Source organism: Idiotropiscis lumnitzeri, chromosome 4, assembly GCF_059441095.1.
Source record: "Idiotropiscis lumnitzeri isolate Australia: NSW breed Sydney's pygmy pipehorse chromosome 4, RoL_Ilum_1.0, whole genome shotgun sequence".
Taxonomy (NCBI): domain Eukaryota; kingdom Metazoa; phylum Chordata; class Actinopteri; order Syngnathiformes; family Syngnathidae; genus Idiotropiscis; species Idiotropiscis lumnitzeri.
In genome coordinates, this window is record NC_142394.1 from 18,263,385 (window position 1) to 18,285,615 (window position 22,231).

At 42.5% G+C, this 22,231-nt stretch overlaps 3 protein-coding genes across 3 annotated transcripts; all 3 read left to right on the top strand.

Annotated features, from left to right (window-relative positions):
- The first annotated feature begins 213 nt into the window (after positions 1 to 213).
- Positions 214 to 2,217, top strand: uqcrq (ubiquinol-cytochrome c reductase, complex III subunit VII). The gene is made up of 3 exons (XM_088294197.1): positions 214 to 346; positions 831 to 1,020; positions 2,036 to 2,217. The coding sequence occupies exons 2-3, from the start codon at positions 867 to 869 to the stop codon at positions 2,128 to 2,130; spliced, it is 249 nt and encodes an 82-aa protein (XP_088150323.1). The 5' UTR covers positions 214 to 346; positions 831 to 866; the 3' UTR covers positions 2,131 to 2,217.
- A 738-nt stretch (positions 2,218 to 2,955) lies between these two features.
- Positions 2,956 to 17,031, top strand: hspa4b (heat shock protein family A (Hsp70) member 4b). The gene is made up of 19 exons (XM_088293682.1): positions 2,956 to 3,299; positions 3,876 to 3,933; positions 4,106 to 4,246; positions 5,748 to 5,870; positions 6,156 to 6,255; positions 7,374 to 7,507; positions 7,591 to 7,835; positions 7,907 to 7,983; positions 8,068 to 8,219; positions 13,073 to 13,179; positions 13,269 to 13,402; positions 14,131 to 14,315; positions 14,421 to 14,513; positions 14,794 to 14,949; positions 15,027 to 15,152; positions 15,232 to 15,339; positions 15,430 to 15,549; positions 15,659 to 15,820; positions 16,465 to 17,031. The coding sequence occupies exons 1-19, from the start codon at positions 3,193 to 3,195 to the stop codon at positions 16,666 to 16,668; spliced, it is 2,532 nt and encodes an 843-aa protein (XP_088149808.1). The 5' UTR covers positions 2,956 to 3,192; the 3' UTR covers positions 16,669 to 17,031.
- A 974-nt stretch (positions 17,032 to 18,005) lies between these two features.
- On the top strand, positions 18,006 to 22,103 carry gnpda1 (glucosamine-6-phosphate deaminase 1). Its single transcript, XM_088293317.1, has 6 exons — positions 18,006 to 18,504; positions 18,654 to 18,755; positions 20,482 to 20,664; positions 20,775 to 20,959; positions 21,154 to 21,328; positions 21,893 to 22,103. The coding sequence occupies exons 1-6, from the start codon at positions 18,381 to 18,383 to the stop codon at positions 21,949 to 21,951; spliced, it is 828 nt and encodes a 275-aa protein (XP_088149443.1). The 5' UTR covers positions 18,006 to 18,380; the 3' UTR covers positions 21,952 to 22,103.
- Positions 22,104 to 22,231: the final 128 nt, after the last annotated feature.

Sequence of the window (22,231 nt, forward strand, 5' to 3'; positions counted from 1 at the left end):
AAGACACTGGGAGTTCATTCTTTGAGTCACATTCGTTTTGTGCATGCCAAACACGTCATAGTGTTCGTCCAGGATCGTTGGACAGATTTGTCATGGGTGCGACATGTACCATTTGAAAAAAAAATACTCGGATTTTTTTTTTTAATTCAAAAACGGAAAATGAATTAATCAAAAGGAAAAGTTTAGTTTTCTTTAACACCACAACCCCCACGTAGCAACCCTCTAAGGATGTCTTTTGGCCTCCAATCCTTTAGATGGCAGTAAAGTATGTACGTTGGGCACCGTCTTTCACAAGGTCACTGAGGAAGAAACGGAGCACCTTTAGCAAAAGACGAGGACAAGAACGGTAAGCTTCAATGTCAAACTAATACGACTGATTTCGCGAAACTGTATGCGGCGACAATCTAGAATAACACTTACCAGCAGATTAAAAAGATCTTCCTCTGCTCCTGGTTTGTTTTCTTTAACGACTGGGTTTAAAGTCTCATGTTTGTACTTAAGCAGGCCACCGAGGCAAATGTTAATTTATCTTTTCAAAGTTGCTCGTTTGTTTCGCAATCATTCATTTGTATCCGGGTTGATTGGTCAAATTTACGTTCTTTAATTTACTAGTTTGTGTGATTACGCAGCTGCGTGTCAGGAACTCGCTCACGTTATGTGAACATTTCAAACGAGTGCTGCCATGAATACCGATAGAACGTGTTGTATTTGGATTGCGTCTACAAACGTTCTTTACAATTACTTCACTTGCCTAATGTTTTTATGCCCAGTTTGTTGTAGCGTTCACATTGAAATCACGTCCTCAAATTGTAGCCCTTTCTCCTTCACAGTTCGTCTACCCCCGTTGGGTTCGCATTTTGATCAACATGGGCCGCCACTTCGGAGACTTAGCCAGGGTCAGGCATATCATCACATACAGTCTCTCCCCCTTTGAGCAGAAGGCATTCCCCAACTATTTCTCCAAGGGAATTCCCAACTTGTGGAGAAGGTTCACGTCGTCTTTCTTCAAAGTTGCCCCTCGTGAGTATCTAATCACAACAGGTATTCCAAGAGTCCTGTTATGATGGCATCGGCTTGCGTTTTGAGGTTACAGATGGTGGACAAAGAACTATTTGGAGCAGGGACAGATTTTTTTTTTTTAATTTATGGCCCGGAAATGTTTTTAATTCAAATGTTTGCTGTACCTATATGACATTTTGAAGTTACAAACACAAAGTAGTTTGTGCAGTGGCATGAGAATATAACAAAATACGGTGGTGAGAGGGACGGTAGGTTCCAGAGTCCAGACCATCCAGCCACAGTAGCATATAAAAACATTTTTCTTTAGTTTAGCCCTCCCACACATATAATTTGTGTTTAAAGTAAAACAATTCACAATAACTTAAACACTAAGGTATCCCCTATTGCTTTTTCTCACTCTAGCTATCAAGAAAGGAGACTTCATACAACATCACTTTGAGAAAACAAAATTAAGACTCGCTTGGACAGTTATCTAAATAGCCACAGCGAGCTTACCTCAAGGTGTTTGTCAATCCTCAGTTTACTTGACTCACAAAGTTTACTTTTTGTAAAACTGGAAAAATTAAAAATTGTGGATTTAAACAACATTGTTAAACAAACCCTATGATTTCCTCTTGACAAAATTTTGTTAGCTACAAATACTAAACACTGTTGACAAATTTATAGAAATGAGCTTAAATGTTATGGTATTCATAAACCATCAAACTACACTAAGCAGCAACACATTGCTGGAGCATACAGTCATTGGGGACCTTCTCTGCCCCTTATTCTTGCTGTTACGCTCATAATGATGCTGCATCATACTGTTAACCTCGTCTCAAGTTGTATTTTGAAGTGCAGCCTTAATACAGAATTTTATGAATCAAGTGTTTATTTTTTTGCTTCTAAGACAAATTGTTGTTGAATTTACATTGACTTCACAACAAAATATAACTTGCAACTTTTGTTGTTAGGTGTAGACTGATACAAAAACTGAACTAAAAATGCATATCCCGGTGCATATGTTCAATTGCAGCTATGGCGCTCATGTACCTGACCTACACTTGGGGCAACAGTGTTCACAAGCAGAGCAAGAGGAAGAATCCTGCTGACTACGAGAACGAAGAATAATCCTTCAACAGCTCTGAGGCTTCTTCTGTTGTTAAATGCTGCTTCTGTGTCACTAATAAAGATGAGAAAATATTTATGTAAAATCAATTTAGACTGTTTATTATGCCTTTGTTCATGATGAGCTCATGGCATACCTGTATTGGGAGGTGGAGGTACTGGTGTACTGAGCAACAGACATCAAAAAGGTCGGCCAGTGATCAATTGTAATTTATGACAGAAACTTTGTGAGAGCTGTGAAGAAAAATCCAAAGACATCACCGCCTACCTCCACAGGGCAGGGTTGCAGGTATCACAATCCACTATTCGAAGAAGACTGAGAGAAGTATATAGACCACACCACAATATGCAAGCCACTCGAGTAAAAAAATACTGAAGGCCAGATTGGGTTTTGCAAAAAAAGTACAGCGATAAGACAAATGTTTTGGAACAAATTGTCCTTCAGTTATACAGCGCTTTTCCACCTATTAGCATCAGGTGCGATTGAGAATTTCGTATCTTGCTCAATGACACTTCGACATGTTCCCAAGGGCTGAGAATCAAATCCACAACGTCTGGCCTGACCCTTGTCCTGTCCTGCGTTAACACCTCGATACCATGAAATAAAAGCTGGAATTATGATTTTTTTTTATTTTTGTTTCATGTTCATCTTTTGCTCCGAAACTCAATTGTCTTTAGTAAACAAAAACGAATGAATTGACTGCCTTTCCAATACTTATGGAGGGGACTGTATCAGACTGAACATCGAACACGATGACGGAAAGGTTGCGTCCCAGCGCTACTCCTTTTGGCCTGTAGGGGTCGCACTCGCTCCCTATCCCGGCCTCGCACGGGATTGGTTGGCGACACGGATAGAAAATTCTTGAAGCCTCTCGCTTCATCTGCCGGTGTACCGCATGCTGCTGTGCTCAGCTTCATGGAACAAGAACGAGGTTGCACCAACGACAGCCGCTGAGTGAAATCCTAACCCTGTAGCTGCTCGCTCCTCATTTCACACGGAACTGTACCACTGCACTTCCCGGTGTATTCGCTCTACACTACTCTGCCCCGTTAACTAGTTATAAGATGTCAGTTGTCGGATTCGACGTGGGCTATTTGAACTGCTATGTAGCAGTAGCCCGAGCCGGTGGAATCGAAACTGTCGCCAATGAATATAGCGACCGGTGTACACCGTAAGTATGATGGCGATGGCTGGCTTTACTTTTTGTGCCGCCTGCGCCTAATAACGAGTCAGGAATGTTCGCGAATTCACCCCTGATCATCCTGTCGTGTGAAGCTAACGATGCTAACTTGGCGAGGTAGCATGCTAACGAATTTCACAACAGGAAACAGCATGTGAGTGCTACGGCTAATCCTAGTGTCTATCACTTAAAAGACGACCCATTTTTTCTTGTGTGGATAAAGTATTTTATTTGCAATTTGCATTTACGGTGAAGTACCGCGTCATTGTTACGGAATGTACTATAGAACAATTAAGGGATTTTTTTTTTATTGCCGGTGGGCACTGAAAAGCGCGTGATTGGGAGGAGGCCGTCGTGCACTGGCTGTCAAAACGGCTTGATCAATTGATTGTACTTTGTTATCCTCCAAATCACCAATGAGACGCTGATACAATTCAACACCATTGCACGAAACACATTGAAATGCGTCATGTGAAAGCGTATTGCTTGTGACAGGTTCATTGTAGCTACAAAATGTACAATTGTACAAAAAGGAGGACGAAACGGATATGTCTTCTCTATTCATAGAGCATGCGTTTCTTTTGGACCACGGAATCGATCAATTGGTGCCGCTGCAAAAAGCCAGGTATGATTTTATTGGAAATGGTATTCATGGTCTTGATTGCAGCATTATTTATGGAGGTTTTTGACAATGAGCATGTTTAGAATGTGGCATGAGTGGTGGTATCAAACAGAATATTGCAAAATGTGCTCACTCACTTGATAAGTTTGTTGACTGAATCTTTGTGGTTGAACAGGTTGTCACAAACTGCAAGAACACGGTGCAAGGCTTCAAGAGATTTCATGGGCGGGCATTCTCTGATCCATTTGTGCAACGCCTCAAATCCAGTCTGGTCTACGATGTTGCACAAATGCCCATTGGGACTACTGGAATCAAGGTAAGCTCATAGTGAGGCATTGTTTTTCTGTGTGCTTTACGTCGTCTCAAATAAATGCACCAATCCGCTTGTTAAAAAAAAAAAGCTTGTAGATAAAGACTTGCTGCCATGACAAAGTTCACCTCCTTTGTGTCATCATGCCCATGTCGGCATAGTGCACAACTCAATGAGTTAAATGTATGGCTTACTCAAGTGAATTCTCAATAAAATAACACAACCCAATGAAAACATATTACACAATGATGCATATTGAAAGGGATATCATCCAATCAGTTCTGTAACGCTGGTCCTCTTCTGAGTTTGTGAAATTACAATATTATTCCCCCTTAGGGAATAATGGAAATTGATTTAAGCTTCTCCAGAGACAAACTTGCCATTATAGGACCTTTAATTGGACAAGCAATGTCTTCAGTAACAGTTTAACAATATAATTTTTAATATGCTGTACAAGCGTGAAAAACAAATTGATCGGGACATCCCTAATCAAAAGGCAGAAAGACATGTAGTGCATTTGCAAATTGACCTTCATTGCCTTTTTTTTGGGAAGCGAGGGTCATTTCCTGTTATTTGCTTAAAAAACTATTTGCTGTTTTTGTGCACCGACGTGACATTTTGGTGGCATGGAACAATGTTAAAGTGAGTTGAGGTACTATCTTTGGACAAACAGTGCTTTGTCACAGTCTTGTGGCATTTCATTGCCAAGGAACTATGCTTTGCTGTCATTTTATAACATGAACGGCTTTTTAAGGGCGTCTAGAACCCAGATTTTTGCTATTCGTGGTAGAGCTCACCATGATGTATTACAGACAAAACTGAATATCTTTTTTTTTTCAAGGTGACATACAGACAGAAGGGCAGTACATTGCGGTGTTTTATGATCAGTATCGATTCAGCCATATAGATAGTTGCTAATCATGTAATCGATCGATATTTGTCTGCCATATTGGAGGTATTCATCTGACATTAGCTAGATTTAGATAGATCGCCAAAACTGGAAAAAAAAATCCTATCCTTAAATTTTACTAACCAGTTAGTAGTAATAGGATGAACGCTAAAAAGTTGACTGAATCTAGAGGCTTACTGAGGCAAAGAGAAGATGGGATTGGAACAATAAGTGTGGATCTCCAACATGGTGGCCGATGGGCAGAGCAATGTGTACTGCTTTCCAGTGTCACAATGCAGTCCATTTTTAGTTCTAATCAGAATCAGAATGCCCTTTCTTGTCATTGTACTCAGTGTACAACGAGATTGTAGCAAAAAATTTAAAAAAATCAATTGAATTAATTGAAGAGTAAAAAAAAAATGAAATTAAGTAAATAAAATGTAATATTTTTTTTACCCGCTGGTGAAACTCACGGTGGGGCTATTCTTTTAGGTCAGTGGTGTGGAACCTTTTTCAAAGTTTTCGAGGGCCATGTCATTTTATACTGTAACAATCTCGCAAATGCTTATTGTTCTATGAGAATTTGATTCATTGGTGTTCAATTGACCAACCCTATAGGTCATGTATATGGAGGAGGAGAAGGTGTTCAGCATTGAACAGGTCACTGCCATGCTTCTCACCAAGCTGAAGGAAACTGCAGAAAGTGCACTGAAGAAGCCCGTTGCTGACTGCGTTGTCTCTGTAAGTATCACAAAACGGCAGAATACTTGGAAAAATCTCAACCTTCATACACATCCTCGCCCCGCCTGTGTTGAGGTTACCTGCTGACTAGCTATCGTGGCGTGTAGCGCCCTGGAATTAAAAAAATGTTCAATTCAAGAATGCTGTTGGGGTGATGTAGGAAGGCGCATCCAATAGAAGGAAAGCTAACTGAGTGATTTTAAAGTGTTTGTTACCCATTTTTAAGGTTGAATAGAATTTCTGAAAACATGCCACAAAATAAATCAAATTCCTGATGTTTCCCAGATTCCCTGCTACTTCACCGACTCTGAGAGGCGATCAGTGGTTGATGCTGCACAGATTGCAGGACTCAACTGCTTGAGGCTCATGAATGAGACGACTGCAGGTGTGCGCCACTTTTTATACATCGTGTTTCACAGCAGCTGGTGAATGTTCTTTATGTACTGTAGGCTTATTAGCCCAATCAGCATCCTCGAGTACTCCTTTACAAGTACACGCTAGCTGAATTTACACTGATGGTCTAATTCCTGAATTCCAATTTAAGTGCTTGTACTTGGGCTGAAACGATTCAATGAAAAATTCTATTACAAAAACCAAGTCAGCTCAAAAACAAAATAGAGACGTACTAAGCACATTAATTCATAAGCTGCAACGGCTACAATGTGAGTTCCAGAAGACGCAACGTGCGGACCGGCTAACCTTTGCAAACAACAGTCAACCATGCTCTCGTTCGCTGATGCACATCACTCACAAGGCCATGCCTTTAGAGTCACATATATTCAAAGTCACTGATACAATAGTGTGGAACGGAAAAAAAAATTGTATTTTTGTTTGTTTAAAACTGCTAAATCAATTTGTATCCGATGAATCCATGGGAAATTCAGTAGAAGAATCAATGCCAAAAATCTTAGATAGATACAGTCCTGGCTTGTAGTACCAAAACGTACTGTATAACAGTTTTTCAAGTCATGAGCTGTCACTCTCTTTTTTTTATTTCCTGCTTGTTGCTATGAGCCGAAAAGGAAAGCCGCATTTATGGATGCACCTTCATCCCTTTACAGTCAAATACAAAGTGAAAACTCTAGCTGGAGCTTCCTTATTTCTGAGAGCAGCATTGACCTCTTTTTCGGGAATTCTCTAGATATTTTATGTTGCTAGGATACCAGCACTGTCTTCGAGGAGGTTCATATCGCCTCCTTGTCAATTAGGGAAAAAAAACTCTTTGTCATGGTCTTGACTACTGTGACCATTCGAGGCATATAAACTGTCTAAGCACTATGCATTTATGTAACTTGTGATTATTTTACACACGGGCCAGTTGATGCTTAACAAGCGAAGACGCATTAAGTATTGGTATTCAGCCAGATTTCATTTAATCTGTCACACCCATGCTTGTCCTGCCATGACATGTTTACTTTCACTACATGAATTACAGACAGATAATTACAGGGTTTGTTCTTTTCTGTCAAGGATATTAATTATGTGACAACTGTTCTTCTGCAGTGGCTCTGGCATATGGGATCTATAAGCAGGATCTCCCTGCTCCGGAAGAGAAGGCCAGGAATGTGGTGTTTGTGGACCTGGGCCATTCTGGGTACCAGACATCAGTGTGCGCTTTCAACAAGGGCAAACTCAAGGTTGGGAATTGTCCCGAAAAGAAAAGCCGCGCTATCCGAGCTCTGACAGGCTTTGCATCAACTCTTCCTCCCCTGTCTTGCAGGTTCTTGCCACAGCCTGTGATCCCGAGCTGGGAGGCAAGGATTTTGATGAGGTATTAGTCAAGTACTTCTGTGAGGAATTTGGCAAGAAGTACAAGCTGGATGTGAAGTCCAAGCCTCGGGCTCTGGTCAGGCTCTACATGGAGTGTGAGAAACTGAAAAAGCTCATGAGCGCCAATTCGTCCGACCTGCCGCTGAACATTGAGTGCTTCATGAACGAGATAGACGTGACGGGAAAGCTCAACAGGTCGGCCCAAGATGTTTCTTTCTCATGAAGTCAACTGTCATCTCACTTGTCGCCTTTTCTTCATTTACAAGGGGTCAGTTTGAAGAGATGAGCACTGACCTTTTTGCCAAAGTGGAGCCTCCCTTGCAGAGTCTGCTTGAACAATCCAGTGAGCCTCGCACCTTTTAATTATTTTTATTCATGACACATGTGCAATCCTCAAATCCTTCCACTTGTTTCTGTGTCCCCTAAGAGCTTAAAAAGGACGACATTTATGCGGTAGAGATTGTGGGCGGGGCTTCCAGGATCCCCGCCGTCAAGGAGAGGATCAGCAAATTCTTCGGGAAGGAATTGAACACCACGCTGAATGCTGACGAAGCTGTGGCCAGAGGAGCTGCTTTGCAGGTACATCTCACCACATTCTTTTTGTTGACTGACGCACATTTTTTCTTCTTCCGCCTGTGAATTTATCAGAAGCTTAACTAGAAATATTTGAAGCTGTTCTCATGGTGCCATATGACCACAAAACTATAAATGTCCGAAATGCACATCGACGAGCTGCTCTGATCGAAAAAGTATGGGTTCCTAAAGATGAAGATGAAGATGTCCTTTATTAGTCCCACAATGGGGAAATTTGAGATGTTACAGCAGCAAAGATATAGATCACCCAGAGTCGGCGGCGTAATGTAGCCGTTAATGTATAACATTAGCAGCAGACATTCATAAAAAGCATGCAAATATACACAGTATAAACGTATCTAGTGTAAGGAAACACTCCTAATGCCTGTCCATTATACAGAGGGGGAAACGCTGTAATGATAAAAACTACTGAATGATTGAAAATACTGCAATGATAAAAATATTGCAATGATAAAAGTACTGTAATCGTAAGAGTACTGAAATGATAGAAAAGTACTGCAATGATAGAAATTACTGCAATGATAAAAGTACTGTAATGGTAAAAAGTACCGCAATGATAGGAAACACTGCAATGATAAAAGTACTGTAATAGTGAACGTCCTTCAATGGTAGAAATACTGCAGTGATAGAAGTACTGTAATAAGAATACTGTAATGGTAAACAAAATACATCATTGGTCAATATTTAAGTACACCATTGGCTGAAAGTACAGTAGTAGTGTATATTGCATCCTAGGACTGCACAATTGCACTAATGCCCTCCCGTTTGTAGGCCTGACCCAATGTTCTTGTTAAAAAGTCTGACAGCAGTCGGCAGGAAGGAGCGGCGAAATCTTTCTTTGGTACAGCGAGGGTGTAACAGTCTATCACAGAAGGAGCTGTGGAGTGTTCTCAGAGTGTCATTGAGTGGGTGGGCTGGGTTGTCCAGCATTGATGACAGTTTTGCCGTCATCCTCCTGCCCCCCACTGAGTCCACAGAGTCCAGGGAGCAGCCCAGGACAGAGCTGGCCCTCCTCACTAGTTTGTCCAGTCTCTTTTTGTCCCGGCCCGAGATGCCTCCTGCCCAGGAGACCACTCCATAGAAGATGACTGATGAAACCACAGAGTCATAGAAGTTCCTGACGAGTGTTCCCCGAACGCCAAAGGACCTCAGCCTCCTGAGTAGGAAGAGTCTGCTCTGACCCTTCCTATAGAGAGCGTCTGTGTTGTCGCTCCAGTCCAGTTTATTGTTCAGATGAACACCCAGGTACTTGTAAGTTGAGACCCTCTCAACGTCTGTTCCCTGGATATTCACTGGTGCAGGTGGAGAGTGCCCACGCTTGCGGAAATCCACCACCAGCTCTTTGGATTTCCCAGCGTCGATTTGGAGGCGGTTCTGCTGACACCAGTCCACGAACCCCTGCGTAACCCCTCTGTACTCCCGATCGTCACCGTCAGTGATGAGGCTGACAATCGCAGAGTCATCAGAGAACTTCTGCAGGTGACAGGTTGTGGAATTGTATTTGTAGTCCGTGGTGTAGAGGGTGAACAGGAAGGGAGCCAGAACAGTTCCCTGCGGCGCTCCCGTGCTGCAGAGGAGCACGTCAGACACACAGTCCTGTGTCCTCACGTACTGTGGCCGGTTTGTGAGGTAGTCGTGAATCCATGTGATGAGGTGGTGGGCCACTCCCGCCTGCTCCAGCTTGTCTCCCAATAAGGCGGGCTGGATGGTGTTGAAAGCGCTTGAGAAATCAAAGAACATGATCCTCACCGTGCCCCCCGCCTTCTCCAGGTGGGAGAGTGAAGTGTGGAGCAGGTAGATGATGGCATCATCCACACTGATGCCAGGCTGGTATGCGAACTGGAGTGGGTCCATTGAGGAGCTGATCAGGGTGCGCAGATGGACGAGGACCCGTCTCTCCAGGGTCTTCATCAGATGAGACGTCAGCGCCACTGGTCTGAAGTTGTTGAGCCTCCTTCGGATGGGGTGTCTTTGGAACCGGAACCAGGCAGGATGTTTTCCACAGCTGGGGGACTCTGCCCAGCTTCAGGCTCAGGTTGAACATGTGCTGGATGATTCCACACAGCTGGTCTGCGCAGTATTTGAGGAGCTGGGAGCTAATCCTATCTGGGCCTGCTGCCTTCCTCGCCTTCATCTTCCTCAGCTGGTTCTTCACCTGAGATGTTGTGAGGAACAAGGCTGAGCAGAAGGAAGTGGTGGTTGTCTAATGAGGCTGGGAACTGGAGCCTGTGGAGAGAGAGAGGGGGAGAGAGGGTCTCGTTCGCAGTGGCAGGAGGGGTTGGTGGGGGTTGCAGCAGGGGAGCCTGAGCGGGGTCAGGCATTTGATCAAACCTATTGAAAAATAGGTTCAACTCATTTGCCCACTAAAGCCCCCCCCCCCTTCTGGGTCTTACCTGGTTGTCCGTGGCCTGAGATGGTCTTCAGGCCCCTCCGGACATCCCTGGCATTGTTCCGCTGCAGTTGTTCCTCCATCCGCATCCTGTAGGACTTTTTCCCCTCTTGGATCCTCCTTCTCAGCTGACGCTGCATTCTCTTCAGCTCGTCCTTGTCGCCTGACACAAAAGCCCTCTTTTTCTCCTTCAGGAGAGCTTTAATGTCCGGTGTGATCCAGGGTTTGTTGTTGGAGAAACATCTTACAGTCCTGGTGGGAATGGTGTTCTCCATGCAGAAGTTAATATAGTCTGTAATTGTGTCTGTTAGACCATTAATGTCCTCACCGTGAGCTTCGCTGAATACCTCCCACACAGTTGTGTTGAAACAGTCCTTTTGGGCCTCCTCGGCTTCTCCGGACCATCGCTGAACTGTGCGTGTCACAGCTGGCTGCCTGCGGACCAGAGGTTTGTACACAGGCAGGAGAGCAACCAAGTTGTGGTCAGCTTTGCCCAGCGGGGGGGAGGGGCAGTGATGTGTATGCCTCCTTGGTGTTGGCATAGAAAAGGTCCAATATTTTATTGTCTCTGGTGTGTCAGGTTACATATTGTGTGAATGAAGGCAGAGAGGAGGATGGAGAAGCATGATTGAAGTCACCAGAGATAAGGAGCAGGGCATTTGGGTGCTGTGTTTGTGGCCTGGTCACAGCTGCAGTCAGTACGTCACAGGCTGTCTCACTGTTTGCAGAGGGTGGCACGTACGCCGCCACCGCGATCACATGACTGAACTCTCGCGGTAAATAGAACGGACGCATGCTAACAGCTATCAGCTCAATGTCCCGACTGCAAAGTTGATCCTTAACAGTTATGTGCCCACGGTTACACCATCTATCATTAACAAACACAGCCAGCCCTCCCCCTTTCCTCTTACCGCTCTCCAGTGTCCTATCCGCGCGTAGTATTTGGAAGCCGTCCAATTCCACGACGGCGTTAGCTCTGTTAGCCACGACTCCGTGAACACCAGCAAGCTAGCCTCCCGGACAATCCTCTCGTGCCGGGTTAGCTCTGTTAGCTCGTCCATTTTATTGGGGAGGGATCTAACATTCCCCATAATAACGGACGGGAGGACGGGTTGTATCGTCTCCTCCTTGCCTGGCGTTTAGCCCCCGCACGACATCCCCGTCTCTTTCTCCTCAGCTCGCGGGGGATATTGGGTCTCGCTCCGGGAGCCGACGCGGGGTTAGCACGGAGTGCTAACAGCTGATCTCTTGAGTACACGATCGATCCGTAGCTCCGAGTTTCGTCTCCGGACACGATCACGCAAAAAACAGCCCCCAACAGCAGTAAAACCACCGCAAGTTGTATGTCCATTGCTGAGATGAGGTCAAAATAAAATAAAACAGGGTCAAGGGAAAAAACACACGAAAAAGGCTAAATAGTGAGCCACGCTGCTGTAAACAGGCAGCCACTTGCGCGGCGCCGGAATCGGAACCTTTGTGTTTCAGCTCCATGACAGTGGCGTGTAAATTGTAAGCGGAGCAGGCCTTCTCAAAATCAATCGTCCTTTGTTCTCTTTTTTTTTTCTTTGATTAGTTTAAACATTCAGTATTTTTTAATACTTTTGTTTTTGTTTCTGCATTATTTAATCCTGAAATGATGTCATCTCACTGAACTATTCAATTAAAGTCTGTAATTAGATGTAATAATTCTCTGAATGCATTTAGTTTGGGAAAATAGTCTTGTGTCCAAACTTCGCTCTTTTTGTGTTGCGCTTCTCCCTTCAGTCTCCTCTTCAGGAGGTGAAATGCAAGCTCTGTTGGGTTAACGAGGAATGAGATTGACTTGGCCAATCAACTTTTTCCCACAAGTCCTTTTGTTGTGTTGGCAGTGTTTTGGGTCATTCTTGTTGCATGTTGCTTCTCCCAATTAGTTTGCATCTATTTTTTGTAAAAGGCCAGACAAAATACTTTGGTGGACTTCTCCCTTCTACCATCATGAGTAACATCATCAACAAAGATGAGTGAGCCCATTCCCAAACAGCCATGTAACCACTGCATGAGATTATCTCCACTATGCTCCACTGATGAACTTGTGCGAGGTTGATCTTGGTCTCATCATTCCATAAAACTTTGTTCCAAAACATTCATAGCTCCTCTTCTGTACGTCTTTGCAAAATGCAATATGGTTGAGATTCTTTGTGCTGATTTGCATCTTGTGGTGTGGCTTGTATATCTCTTCTCTCCAAGTCTTCTTCGAACTGCTTTCTTCTTTGCTAAACTGCAAATGCAGTTTCTATAGGTGAAACCAAAATCCCAAAACAAGCACTATCTAACAACACCTCAGGAACGCGGAACTCCCATCAGCTAACATGCAAACCAAAGTTCTCATAACGGAAGCAGTTTTACCCAACGTGAAAGCGATACCTTTGCCTCCTTTGCAACATGTGACGACAACGCTTCTTCTCCACAGTGTGCAATCCTGTCACCTGCCTTCAAAGTGCGTGAATTCTCCATCACCGACGCTGTTGCCTATCCCATCTCCTTGAAGTGGCATTCTGCCGCTGAGGAAGGTGTGAGGTAAAATCAAACATACCTGCTCCATTTTATTCGCTCAACTTGTTTTGAAATGTAGCATTGATGATTTGACTTTTTTTTTTTTTTTGTAGTGATTGTGAGGTGTTTCCCATAAACCATCCTGCACCTTTTTCCAAAGTCTTGACGTTCTACCGCAAAGAGCCTTTCTCTCTGGAGGCGTACTACAACAATCCTAATGCACTGCCCTACCCTGACCCGACCATCGGTAAGCAACAAGAGTGAAGCCTCTAAGATCAAACACAACTTTTCCCATATAAAATATTGGAATTAGTCCATGCCAGGAGGAAACTGTTGACACTATCTTAAAAAAATGTAAAACGAAGTTAGCCACTGTGCGATAAAACAATAAAACCCGATTTATATCTAGATTTTTTTCATTGTGTTTATTATTTTTAAGAATCTTGTTCAAGCTTCTCGACGATAACGACACACTGAATTGTCCAGTGAAATTTGATGAACCAACCTCCCCAGGCGTGCTAAGGCTTAATGTAAAATGCTGACGGCCTTCTTTTGGAATAAATGGTAGGGGGGAAAAAAATAAAACGGCGCAGAATGAATCCGTTTATGCTTGCTAATTTGAGGTGACTTGCAGCACACTGAGGTGTTATGTGACATCATCATGCTTGGCGGCGATCAGAACATTTTAAGTTTGGGGTGACCAGACATCTGCAGTTTCATTGTACAAAATGTTTTTTTCACCCCCTAAAATTAAGTGCAAAACAAAAAGGTCTTCCTCAAAAGAAATCCTGTGATTATATTTTTTTGGTACTTTTTCTTAGCAAATACCCTTGCTGAAAATATTTTCTGTTCCAGAAAACGTTTGAGTTAGGCAACTAACTCATCAGGATAATGAAATACGAGCACATTAATTACCGTTGTAATATTTGTTTGATATTGATTCCTAATTCTTCCCTGTCCATTTTATTCAAACAGGTCAGTTTCAGATTCAGAAAGTCGTCCCACAGGCTTCTGGTGAGAGCTCCAAGGTGAAAGTCAAGGTCCGGGTGAACATCCACGGAATCTTCAGCGTATCCAGCGCTTCCCTAGTCGAGATGATAAAGTCGGATGAGACAGAAGAGCCCATGGAGACGGAGCAGGTCAATGACAAAGACGGGGAGGTGATAAATCTGTGATCTAAATTCTCAGTATGAGTTGCAATTGGGTTTGAGCTTGAAGGGCTAAAAAAAAAAAAAAAAAAACTTTGCTTGCTTTCTGCTCTGCAGAACAAGATGCAAACCGACCAGGAGGAGCCGGATGAGGGAGATGGTCAGAAAGAACAAGAAGAGAAGACACCTCGAGAGAATGAAGAGATGGAGGTGAATTGAAAATGTTTTTTAGCACAGGCGTGTGAATTATTTCCACAATATCAAACGGGCAATTTATTGTTTTGATTAGCATTGGCATTAATAGGGCTGACTGATTTTGAAAAATGATTAATGTTGCGATTACCGTTTATCATGCATTTTCTCCTCCCATTGATGTATTTTTGCCAAGCACAAGCATTAAATAATCTGTATTACAAAATCTAAGCCTTGCTATGTTAATGCCTATTCTAAAGTGTTATTTCAAAAGTCAACTTGTCCCGCTCCTTCTCAGACTACCACTGAAGAGGGCAAAGGCGAAAAGAAGTCTGACCAGCCACCTCAAGCGAAAAAGCCCAAAGTCAAAACCAAAGTCTTGGATCTTCCCATTGAAAACAGCCCACAGTGGCAGTTAGCAGATGACATGCTGAATCTTTTTGTTGAAAACGAGGTACTAACAACTCCACATGCTCGAATTACTAGACCAATCCGACCCTCATTTATTTACCCGAAGTGATGTCCCCTCAGGGTAAGATGATCATGCAGGACAAACTGGAGAAGGAGAGGAATGACGCCAAGAATTACGTGGAGGAGTACGTGTATGAAATGAGAGACAAGCTGCACGGCATGCTGGAGAAGTTTGTGGGCGAAGCAGTGAGTTGGCACTTCGGACCACTTGGGGAGCATGAATGAGGCGCGGGGCTCCTAATGCGATAATACTTTTTATTTTCAGGAAAGGGATGCGTTCTCAGCAAAGCTGGCGGATACCGAAAACTGGCTGTATGAGGATGGAGAGGACCAACCCAAGCAGATGTACATTGACAGGCTGGCAGATTTAAAGGTAATTGCAGGTTAAATTAATCCTTGTCTGGTTCTGTCAGATGGCTGAAATTATATTTTGACAGTCTTGACTATGGTTGCTTTTCTGTAGAAACTGGGCCAGCCTATCCAAGACCGCTACACAGAGGCTGAGGAGAGGCCTAAAGCGTTTGACGAGTTGGGGAAACAAATCCAGCAGTACATGAAATTTGTTGAAGCGTGCAAAATGAAAGTAAGCTTTTCAAAGCTTGGAACGTTTTCCGAATCCTCAAACCAATCCGTTCCCCCCAAAACTTGATTGCGTATTTTCTCATCTGACATTGAATTTCTTTGTCCGGCAGGAGGAGCAGTACGACCACATAGATGAGGCGGACGTTGCTAAAGTTGACAAGTTGGCCACTGAAGCGATGATGTGGATGAACAGTGCCATGAACCAGCAAAGCAAACAGAGCTTGATGATGGATCCTTCTGTCAAGGTTAAAGAAATTCAAGCGAAAACCAAGGTGAGAAGCTGCACAGTGTTTGAGAGGCTTTTGCTCATGAGAAATAATTCATACTTTATATTATAACCTCGAGTAAAAGTAGACAAAAAGGTGGTTGAACATTTTATTAGAGCTGCAACGAATGATTACTTTAATAATCGATTAGTCTATTAATTTTTTTTTTTTTGTCGATGAATCAAAAAAGATTTAATTTCCAGGCCTTTTGTCAATATCAGGACATTATTTCAAATGTACAGTGCAGTAAATGCACAAACAAGTTATGATTCAGTTCCTGGTTTGGTCTGTAACGTGAAAAAATTGGCAAGAATGTTGATCATTGTTTTACATATAAAAAAAGCTTTGTTAAGGTCTTTTTAAAAAAAAAAAAAAAAAAAAAGAAGTCTGCTTTCATGGAGGAATGTGGATAACTGTACATTCAAACAAGGTCTCTAAGATTAATTTATCAAAAATATTCAATTAATTTGATAATCGATTGTTGCACATTTTACTAAAACATTTTCTGTTGAACCAATCATATATAAACATTTGTACAAAAAACTGCTCTTCAAACATCAGCCTTATTTACGAAAATCCAAAATAACAGCCACTGAATATTTATTTTTCGTTTTCTTACATTGTGTTCCATTCTATAAAAACATTTCCAGGAGCTATTCTCTGCCTGTAACCCTACCGTGACCAAGCCCAAGCCAAAGGTGGAGCTGCCCAAAGAGGACACGCCAGCAGAGCAGAACGGGCCCGTGAACGGACAGGAAAAAGCCCAGGAGGAAGGCGCAGACAAGGGAACGAGCGAAAACACGGGCAACGCCTCCTCGGAAACAGAAACCAAGCCAGAGATGGACCTTGACTGAAGCGGCATCAAGCTCGCAAGTTTGGGAGCTGGCCGCTTGAGAATGAGTTGCTGTCTTGCGTGTGTTATCAGTGCAGGTCGAATGTTTCAGGAAATGCACTTAAGTCAACAGCAGGCAGAGTTTTTAGCACACTAATCCCAGCTGCGGGTGGTGGCTCTGTCTGATGCCATGGCATCCATCTCTCTCTCTCTCTCTCTCTCTTTCTCTCTCTCCCTCCCCCCCAAACCCTTCGATGACATCATTCTGAAGCCAGCTGCAATAAGCCTGTTTGACGAGCGCCATCATGATGGTATTTATTTCTGTTGTGTGCTCTGTGTTCTGGTCTGTGTCACAATATGATTTTAATAAAGGTATTGAAAATCACTTGTACTGTAAGAAAATTGCAAGGCCTAATTCTTAAAAGTGATCCAAACACTAAACTGACACATACTGAATATGCTCTGACTGCCCATAACATTGGTGGTGTGCTACATCGAATGTAGCTGAAAAATAACTGTTATTCTGCTTTTAAAATGAAAATGTTATTTCAATGACACAACTAGAATGGAATTCATTTCTTGGTGTTTCAGTAGGGTAAAAGTGCTGTCTGCGTTTCCAATACGTTGAGTCATGTAGTAAAAAAATTGAAAATCGACAACATTAAGAGGTGACAAACGTCATGGGCTACTGGGCTACACAATGGTGCATATGTAACATAAATAGGAATAGTGCAAATTCTACATTTTATCAAACATGTTTTCATTATATATATATATATATATATATATATAATACACATACGCATGCATACGTTTTACAGACGATGCCGTGCTTGTGCTTCGAATGACGTCACAAACGACGCGAGACGCATATCAACTTGAAATATATTTAGCTACATTAATATACTTCGTTTTCTTTTATTGAAACTTATGAGAGAGATCTTATACTGCAATTTATTTTCATGAAATATGTGAGAAAGAAACCTTTCACAACGTTGCCACAGGGACGTGATTTCCCACAGTAAACTTCACTTTCGTTATGACGTTCGGCTTGTACCAACAGGGGTCGACAGAGCGCCTTAACACGTTTGGAACCGTTTTGTGACATTAATCCATACGAATGCATTTTATATGTACTTTAATAATGTAATCATAACAAATTCAGTATTTTTGTAGAAACGTCTTTCAAGGCTTCACTAGTCTTTCTGGTCATCACGAGTTGCTAATACGCAGGTTTTGGTGAATGTTACGTCGCAAACTAAGCCCATCTAGTTTTGATTCGTTGGGTAGACAAACGTTTTTCTGAAAAATGCACTTGTTGATTTCACGTCAAAATCCTCGCAACCTTTGCCCCGGTGACATGGCGTCATTTCCGCTGCGAGTTCCGTATCCATCCGCCACTGCGCATATCACATGATCAGAAGACGGCGCACACACTTTGGGGCAAGCTGCCGCAACAGTTTTCTGTACGGTCTTTAGGGACAATAGTGTGCTTAAAGTTTTACCTTTCATGTGCTCTGAAAGTTTTTGCAGCTCTTATTTTTAACTCGCTCGTAACCTCAATTTTTTAAGCATACTATAACTGGATTAATTTACACCTTTATGAGTCTAAAGTCTGATCAGGCTGAAGTCTGATGTAGGTGTGTTGTCCTCAGTTCCACAGAGGTTAATTTGAGATTAAGTAGTGCAGCATCTCTCGCTTTTCCCCCTCTTTTTTTATACACAAACGGGAAAATGAAACTGATTATCCTCAATGACTACGACGCGTCAAGCGAGTGGGCTGCAAAGTACATCAGGAATAAGATTTTACTTTTCAAACCTGGACCCGACCGCTATTTCACTCTTGGTCTTCCTACTGGTGAGTATCCGATTGTCAACCTCGTTATTTTACGAATGCTACACTATTATGTGATCTTTTGGCTCAGAACCAGTGAAGTAGTCACAGTATACACTATAGTACAGTAGAATGTTGCAGCCCAAACTAATTTTTCTTTGACTTATCTCCAGGAAGCACTCCCTTAGGCTGCTACAAGAAACTGATTGAGTATTACAAGAATGGAGAACTCTCTTTCCAGTATGTCAAGACGTTTAACATGGATGAATATGTGGGTAAGTTATCACTCTAATGGAAATAGGTTGTGCTTCTTTTAACCAACACAATTTACAACAATTTCCATTTGTCTTACAGCGCCCCGGTTTTCACAGTTGAAAACAAAACCATATGGGAGCAGAAGGGGGCAAAAAAAAACAGACTGAGTTCCTGTAAATGGAGCACAGTATAAATTTTGGGGAAAAAAACAGGCTTGCATTACACACACACACACACAGACTATCCCATGAAGGGATGGGGTGTGGGATAGTGGGGGTGGAACATTCTAGTCCCCTTGCAGAGGGCAGGCTTGGCAGCCAAAAGGGTGCCACCACATGCATTCTGCAGGTGCGCCATAACAGAGGAAGGGAAACCAACGAAGGCGTTGATAGATAAGGTTGTGTATTGCTTTTGTGTGATCTTATTGGAGTGTGTATGCGTGAGTCCGTGTCTTCTGTCCTAATGGCACGCCGACACGTAGTCTCATTGCCATGGACCCTCGGCTAGCTTACAAACATGGCACAGGAGACTGAAGATAAGCCAACAACAATTCAGTTAATCTTGAGTTCTTCAATGCAGTTTTTTCACTGCAATCAGCATAGCTGCCAAATCATTGTTTTGCTACATTAGCCTCACTGTTGTGTGTAAAATAAGCTGAAGATCATAATAACCTCAAGTAACCTTATATAATCAGTTTGTGTATTTCTAATCAGGTTTTTATACACTAATTGTATTAATGATTGCACACGCACACACACATTTTTGCTCTATAGTTAAGTTTCTCTTGTCTAATCTAACTTTCGTTATGCGTTAATTTTCTGTTTCCTTACTTTCGTTGTAAGCCATGATGAGCTAGTTTTTGTTTTGTTATGAGTCTGCTTCAACCTCGAATGAAAGCGGAGGCGGCGGGGCGGAAGGCAGGGAGTCCGACGGAGCCGAGCTGCGAGCAGGCCACTGCTTGCTCTCTCTCTCTGTCCCTCACTCCCTGCCGCGGCCGGTAAAATAATCAACCTTGCCTGGTTCCTTCTGGCCTCGGCCACCTTTTGTAAGCTCTCCCACACGGCGTCAGGGCATTTAAACCTGACATGTGTAACAGGGCGGTGAAAATGTAAATAGTATTTGTATTGTGTATTGTGTGTTTTTGCATTGTGAGCCAAAAACAGATATGCTTCCGCTTGAGTGAAACAAAAAACCAAAACAAAATAGAGCCACGATGCCGATGGACTTTCAGCCATTATTGAACAGTCGCTCAAATCCGAAAATGATAACACTTGCAAGGAATCGAGCAGACGTTCACACTGGCCAATCCAATTGCCTTCAGCTCCCGATGCGACTCTGTAGGCAATGCCCCTTGAAGGCAAACGTCCACACCACTAACCCGGTGTCTGTGTGAATTTCATTTTAATTACGATAAATAAAAAACTAACCCGAAGAAAGAAAACAGGAAGTGTTTACGCTCAGCCAAGTTTTCTTTTCTTTTTTTTTGGTGGAGATTATTGAATGTGAAATTATTTTCAGTTCTTCTTTTTCCGCCTCTAGACAGTGATGGCTGTCGGTTCATTTATGTACATGTGAAAACTTGGGTAAGGAGTGTTTAAAAAAAGGTGTTTAAATATTGCGGTTTTCACTTATTTTGAGAGTCGTCTGGAATTTAACCCCCGTGATGGACAATGGATTCATGTATATCCATTATTTATCCAAATAATCAAGTCAATTTATTTAATGCTTGACCACTGTGCTTTGCAGGACTTCCCAGAGATCACCCTGAGAGCTACCATTCCTTCATGTGGAATAACTTCTTCAAGCACATCGACATACGAGCCGAGAACACAAACATCCTTGACGGCAACGCTCCAGATTTGAAAGCAGAGTGTGACGCCTTTGAGAAAAAAATTACAGCGGCCGGGGGGATTGAGCTGTTTGTTGGAGGTATTGAACCGAACTCAGATTAAGCGCCGTCTGTTTACGACAGGTCTAATCTGGCCGTGGCATCAAGACATCAATGTTACGTCATGCAAATGTTCCTTCTGTCACCTCAGGAATCGGTCCGGATGGCCACATCGCCTTTAACGAGCCTGGGTCAAGCCTGGTGTCTAGGACCAGGGTGAAGACTTTGGCAAGGGACACCATTGTGGCCAATGCTAGATTCTTTGATGGAGACCTCAGCAAAGTTCCCACCATGGCGCTGACAGTTGGAGTGGGCACCGTCATGGATGCAAAGGAGGTGAGCGTCACGATCAGTGTCAACGCTGCTTTTTTTAAATGTAATTTTATTTGAATACAGAGCATCTTACGACTGTACTATTGTGAGATGTGAGACAGTCGTGTCAACCAGTAGGTATCACAAGGTCACCGTGCTGCCCAAATATAATCATAAAGGCTGCGATTTTTTGTTTTTGTTTTTTGTTGTCTCGACAGGTGATGATTCTCATCACTGGAGCTCACAAGGCTTTTGCTTTGTACAAAGCCATAGAAGACGGTGTGAACCACATGTGGACCGTGTCTGCATTCCAACAGCACCCACAAACTGTTTTTGTGTGTGACGAAGATGCCACTCTGGAACTGAGGGTTAAGACTGTGAAATATTTTAAAGGTGAGATTTAAACCCAGCATTACAAAAGTGTATTGCCACCAGATAAAAAAATAAAATTATGTAAGGCTCACGATCATGTACTGCGTGTGTGAAAAGTAAATTGACAAAAATTGTTCATAAAATCCATGTGTCTTTAATTACGTGGGAAAGTGAAAGTAAAGATCAGAAAAAGAAAGTGAACTGATATTTCGGCTCGCTCTTGAGCAGTCAAGTGAGCCTAGAAAGACAATAAAAAAATCTGCTTTAGTGTTGTCTTTAAAAGCAAAAAGAAAATCATAATGACTTTCGTGGTACAAAAGATTTTTATCACCAACCCGCCCTGTAGAATTGAATTTGTTCATGTGATGGGCAATATTCTGGTTTCACACCTGTTCAGTCACTTCTTTTATTGTCTTAATGTGACGATATCTTAAATAGATAAACACATCTTGAAATAAAGTGATGATTTCATGCATATTGAAATAATGTGACAACTAGAGCTTGTGAGAATTATTTTTAATTGTAGCTTCTGTACATCAGTCAAGATACATTTAATCATTCTTGTTTTGTTTTTCTCTCCTGTAGGGATGATGCATGTGCACAACAAACTGGTAGAGTTGCCGGATTTAGAGTCCAAGAAATGAGGATGCTTCAAACAAGCGTTGTGATTACGCATTTCAAAAAATGTAAACATTCCAATAATTCATTTACATTTTGGCAGTGAAAAATGAATTTGGAAACAAATCTTTGGTTCTATTGCTCTTTCACATTTATAATAAAAACATTTAAAGTTGAACTTGGAATGATGCTTCTTGTCCCACAACGCATGTAACCTTTATGTGCACCGGGAACCGTTCATTAATCAATGAGTGCAGTTGTACGATTAAAAAAAAGTGAGCTCATAGTTTACGTAATTCGTGTTGG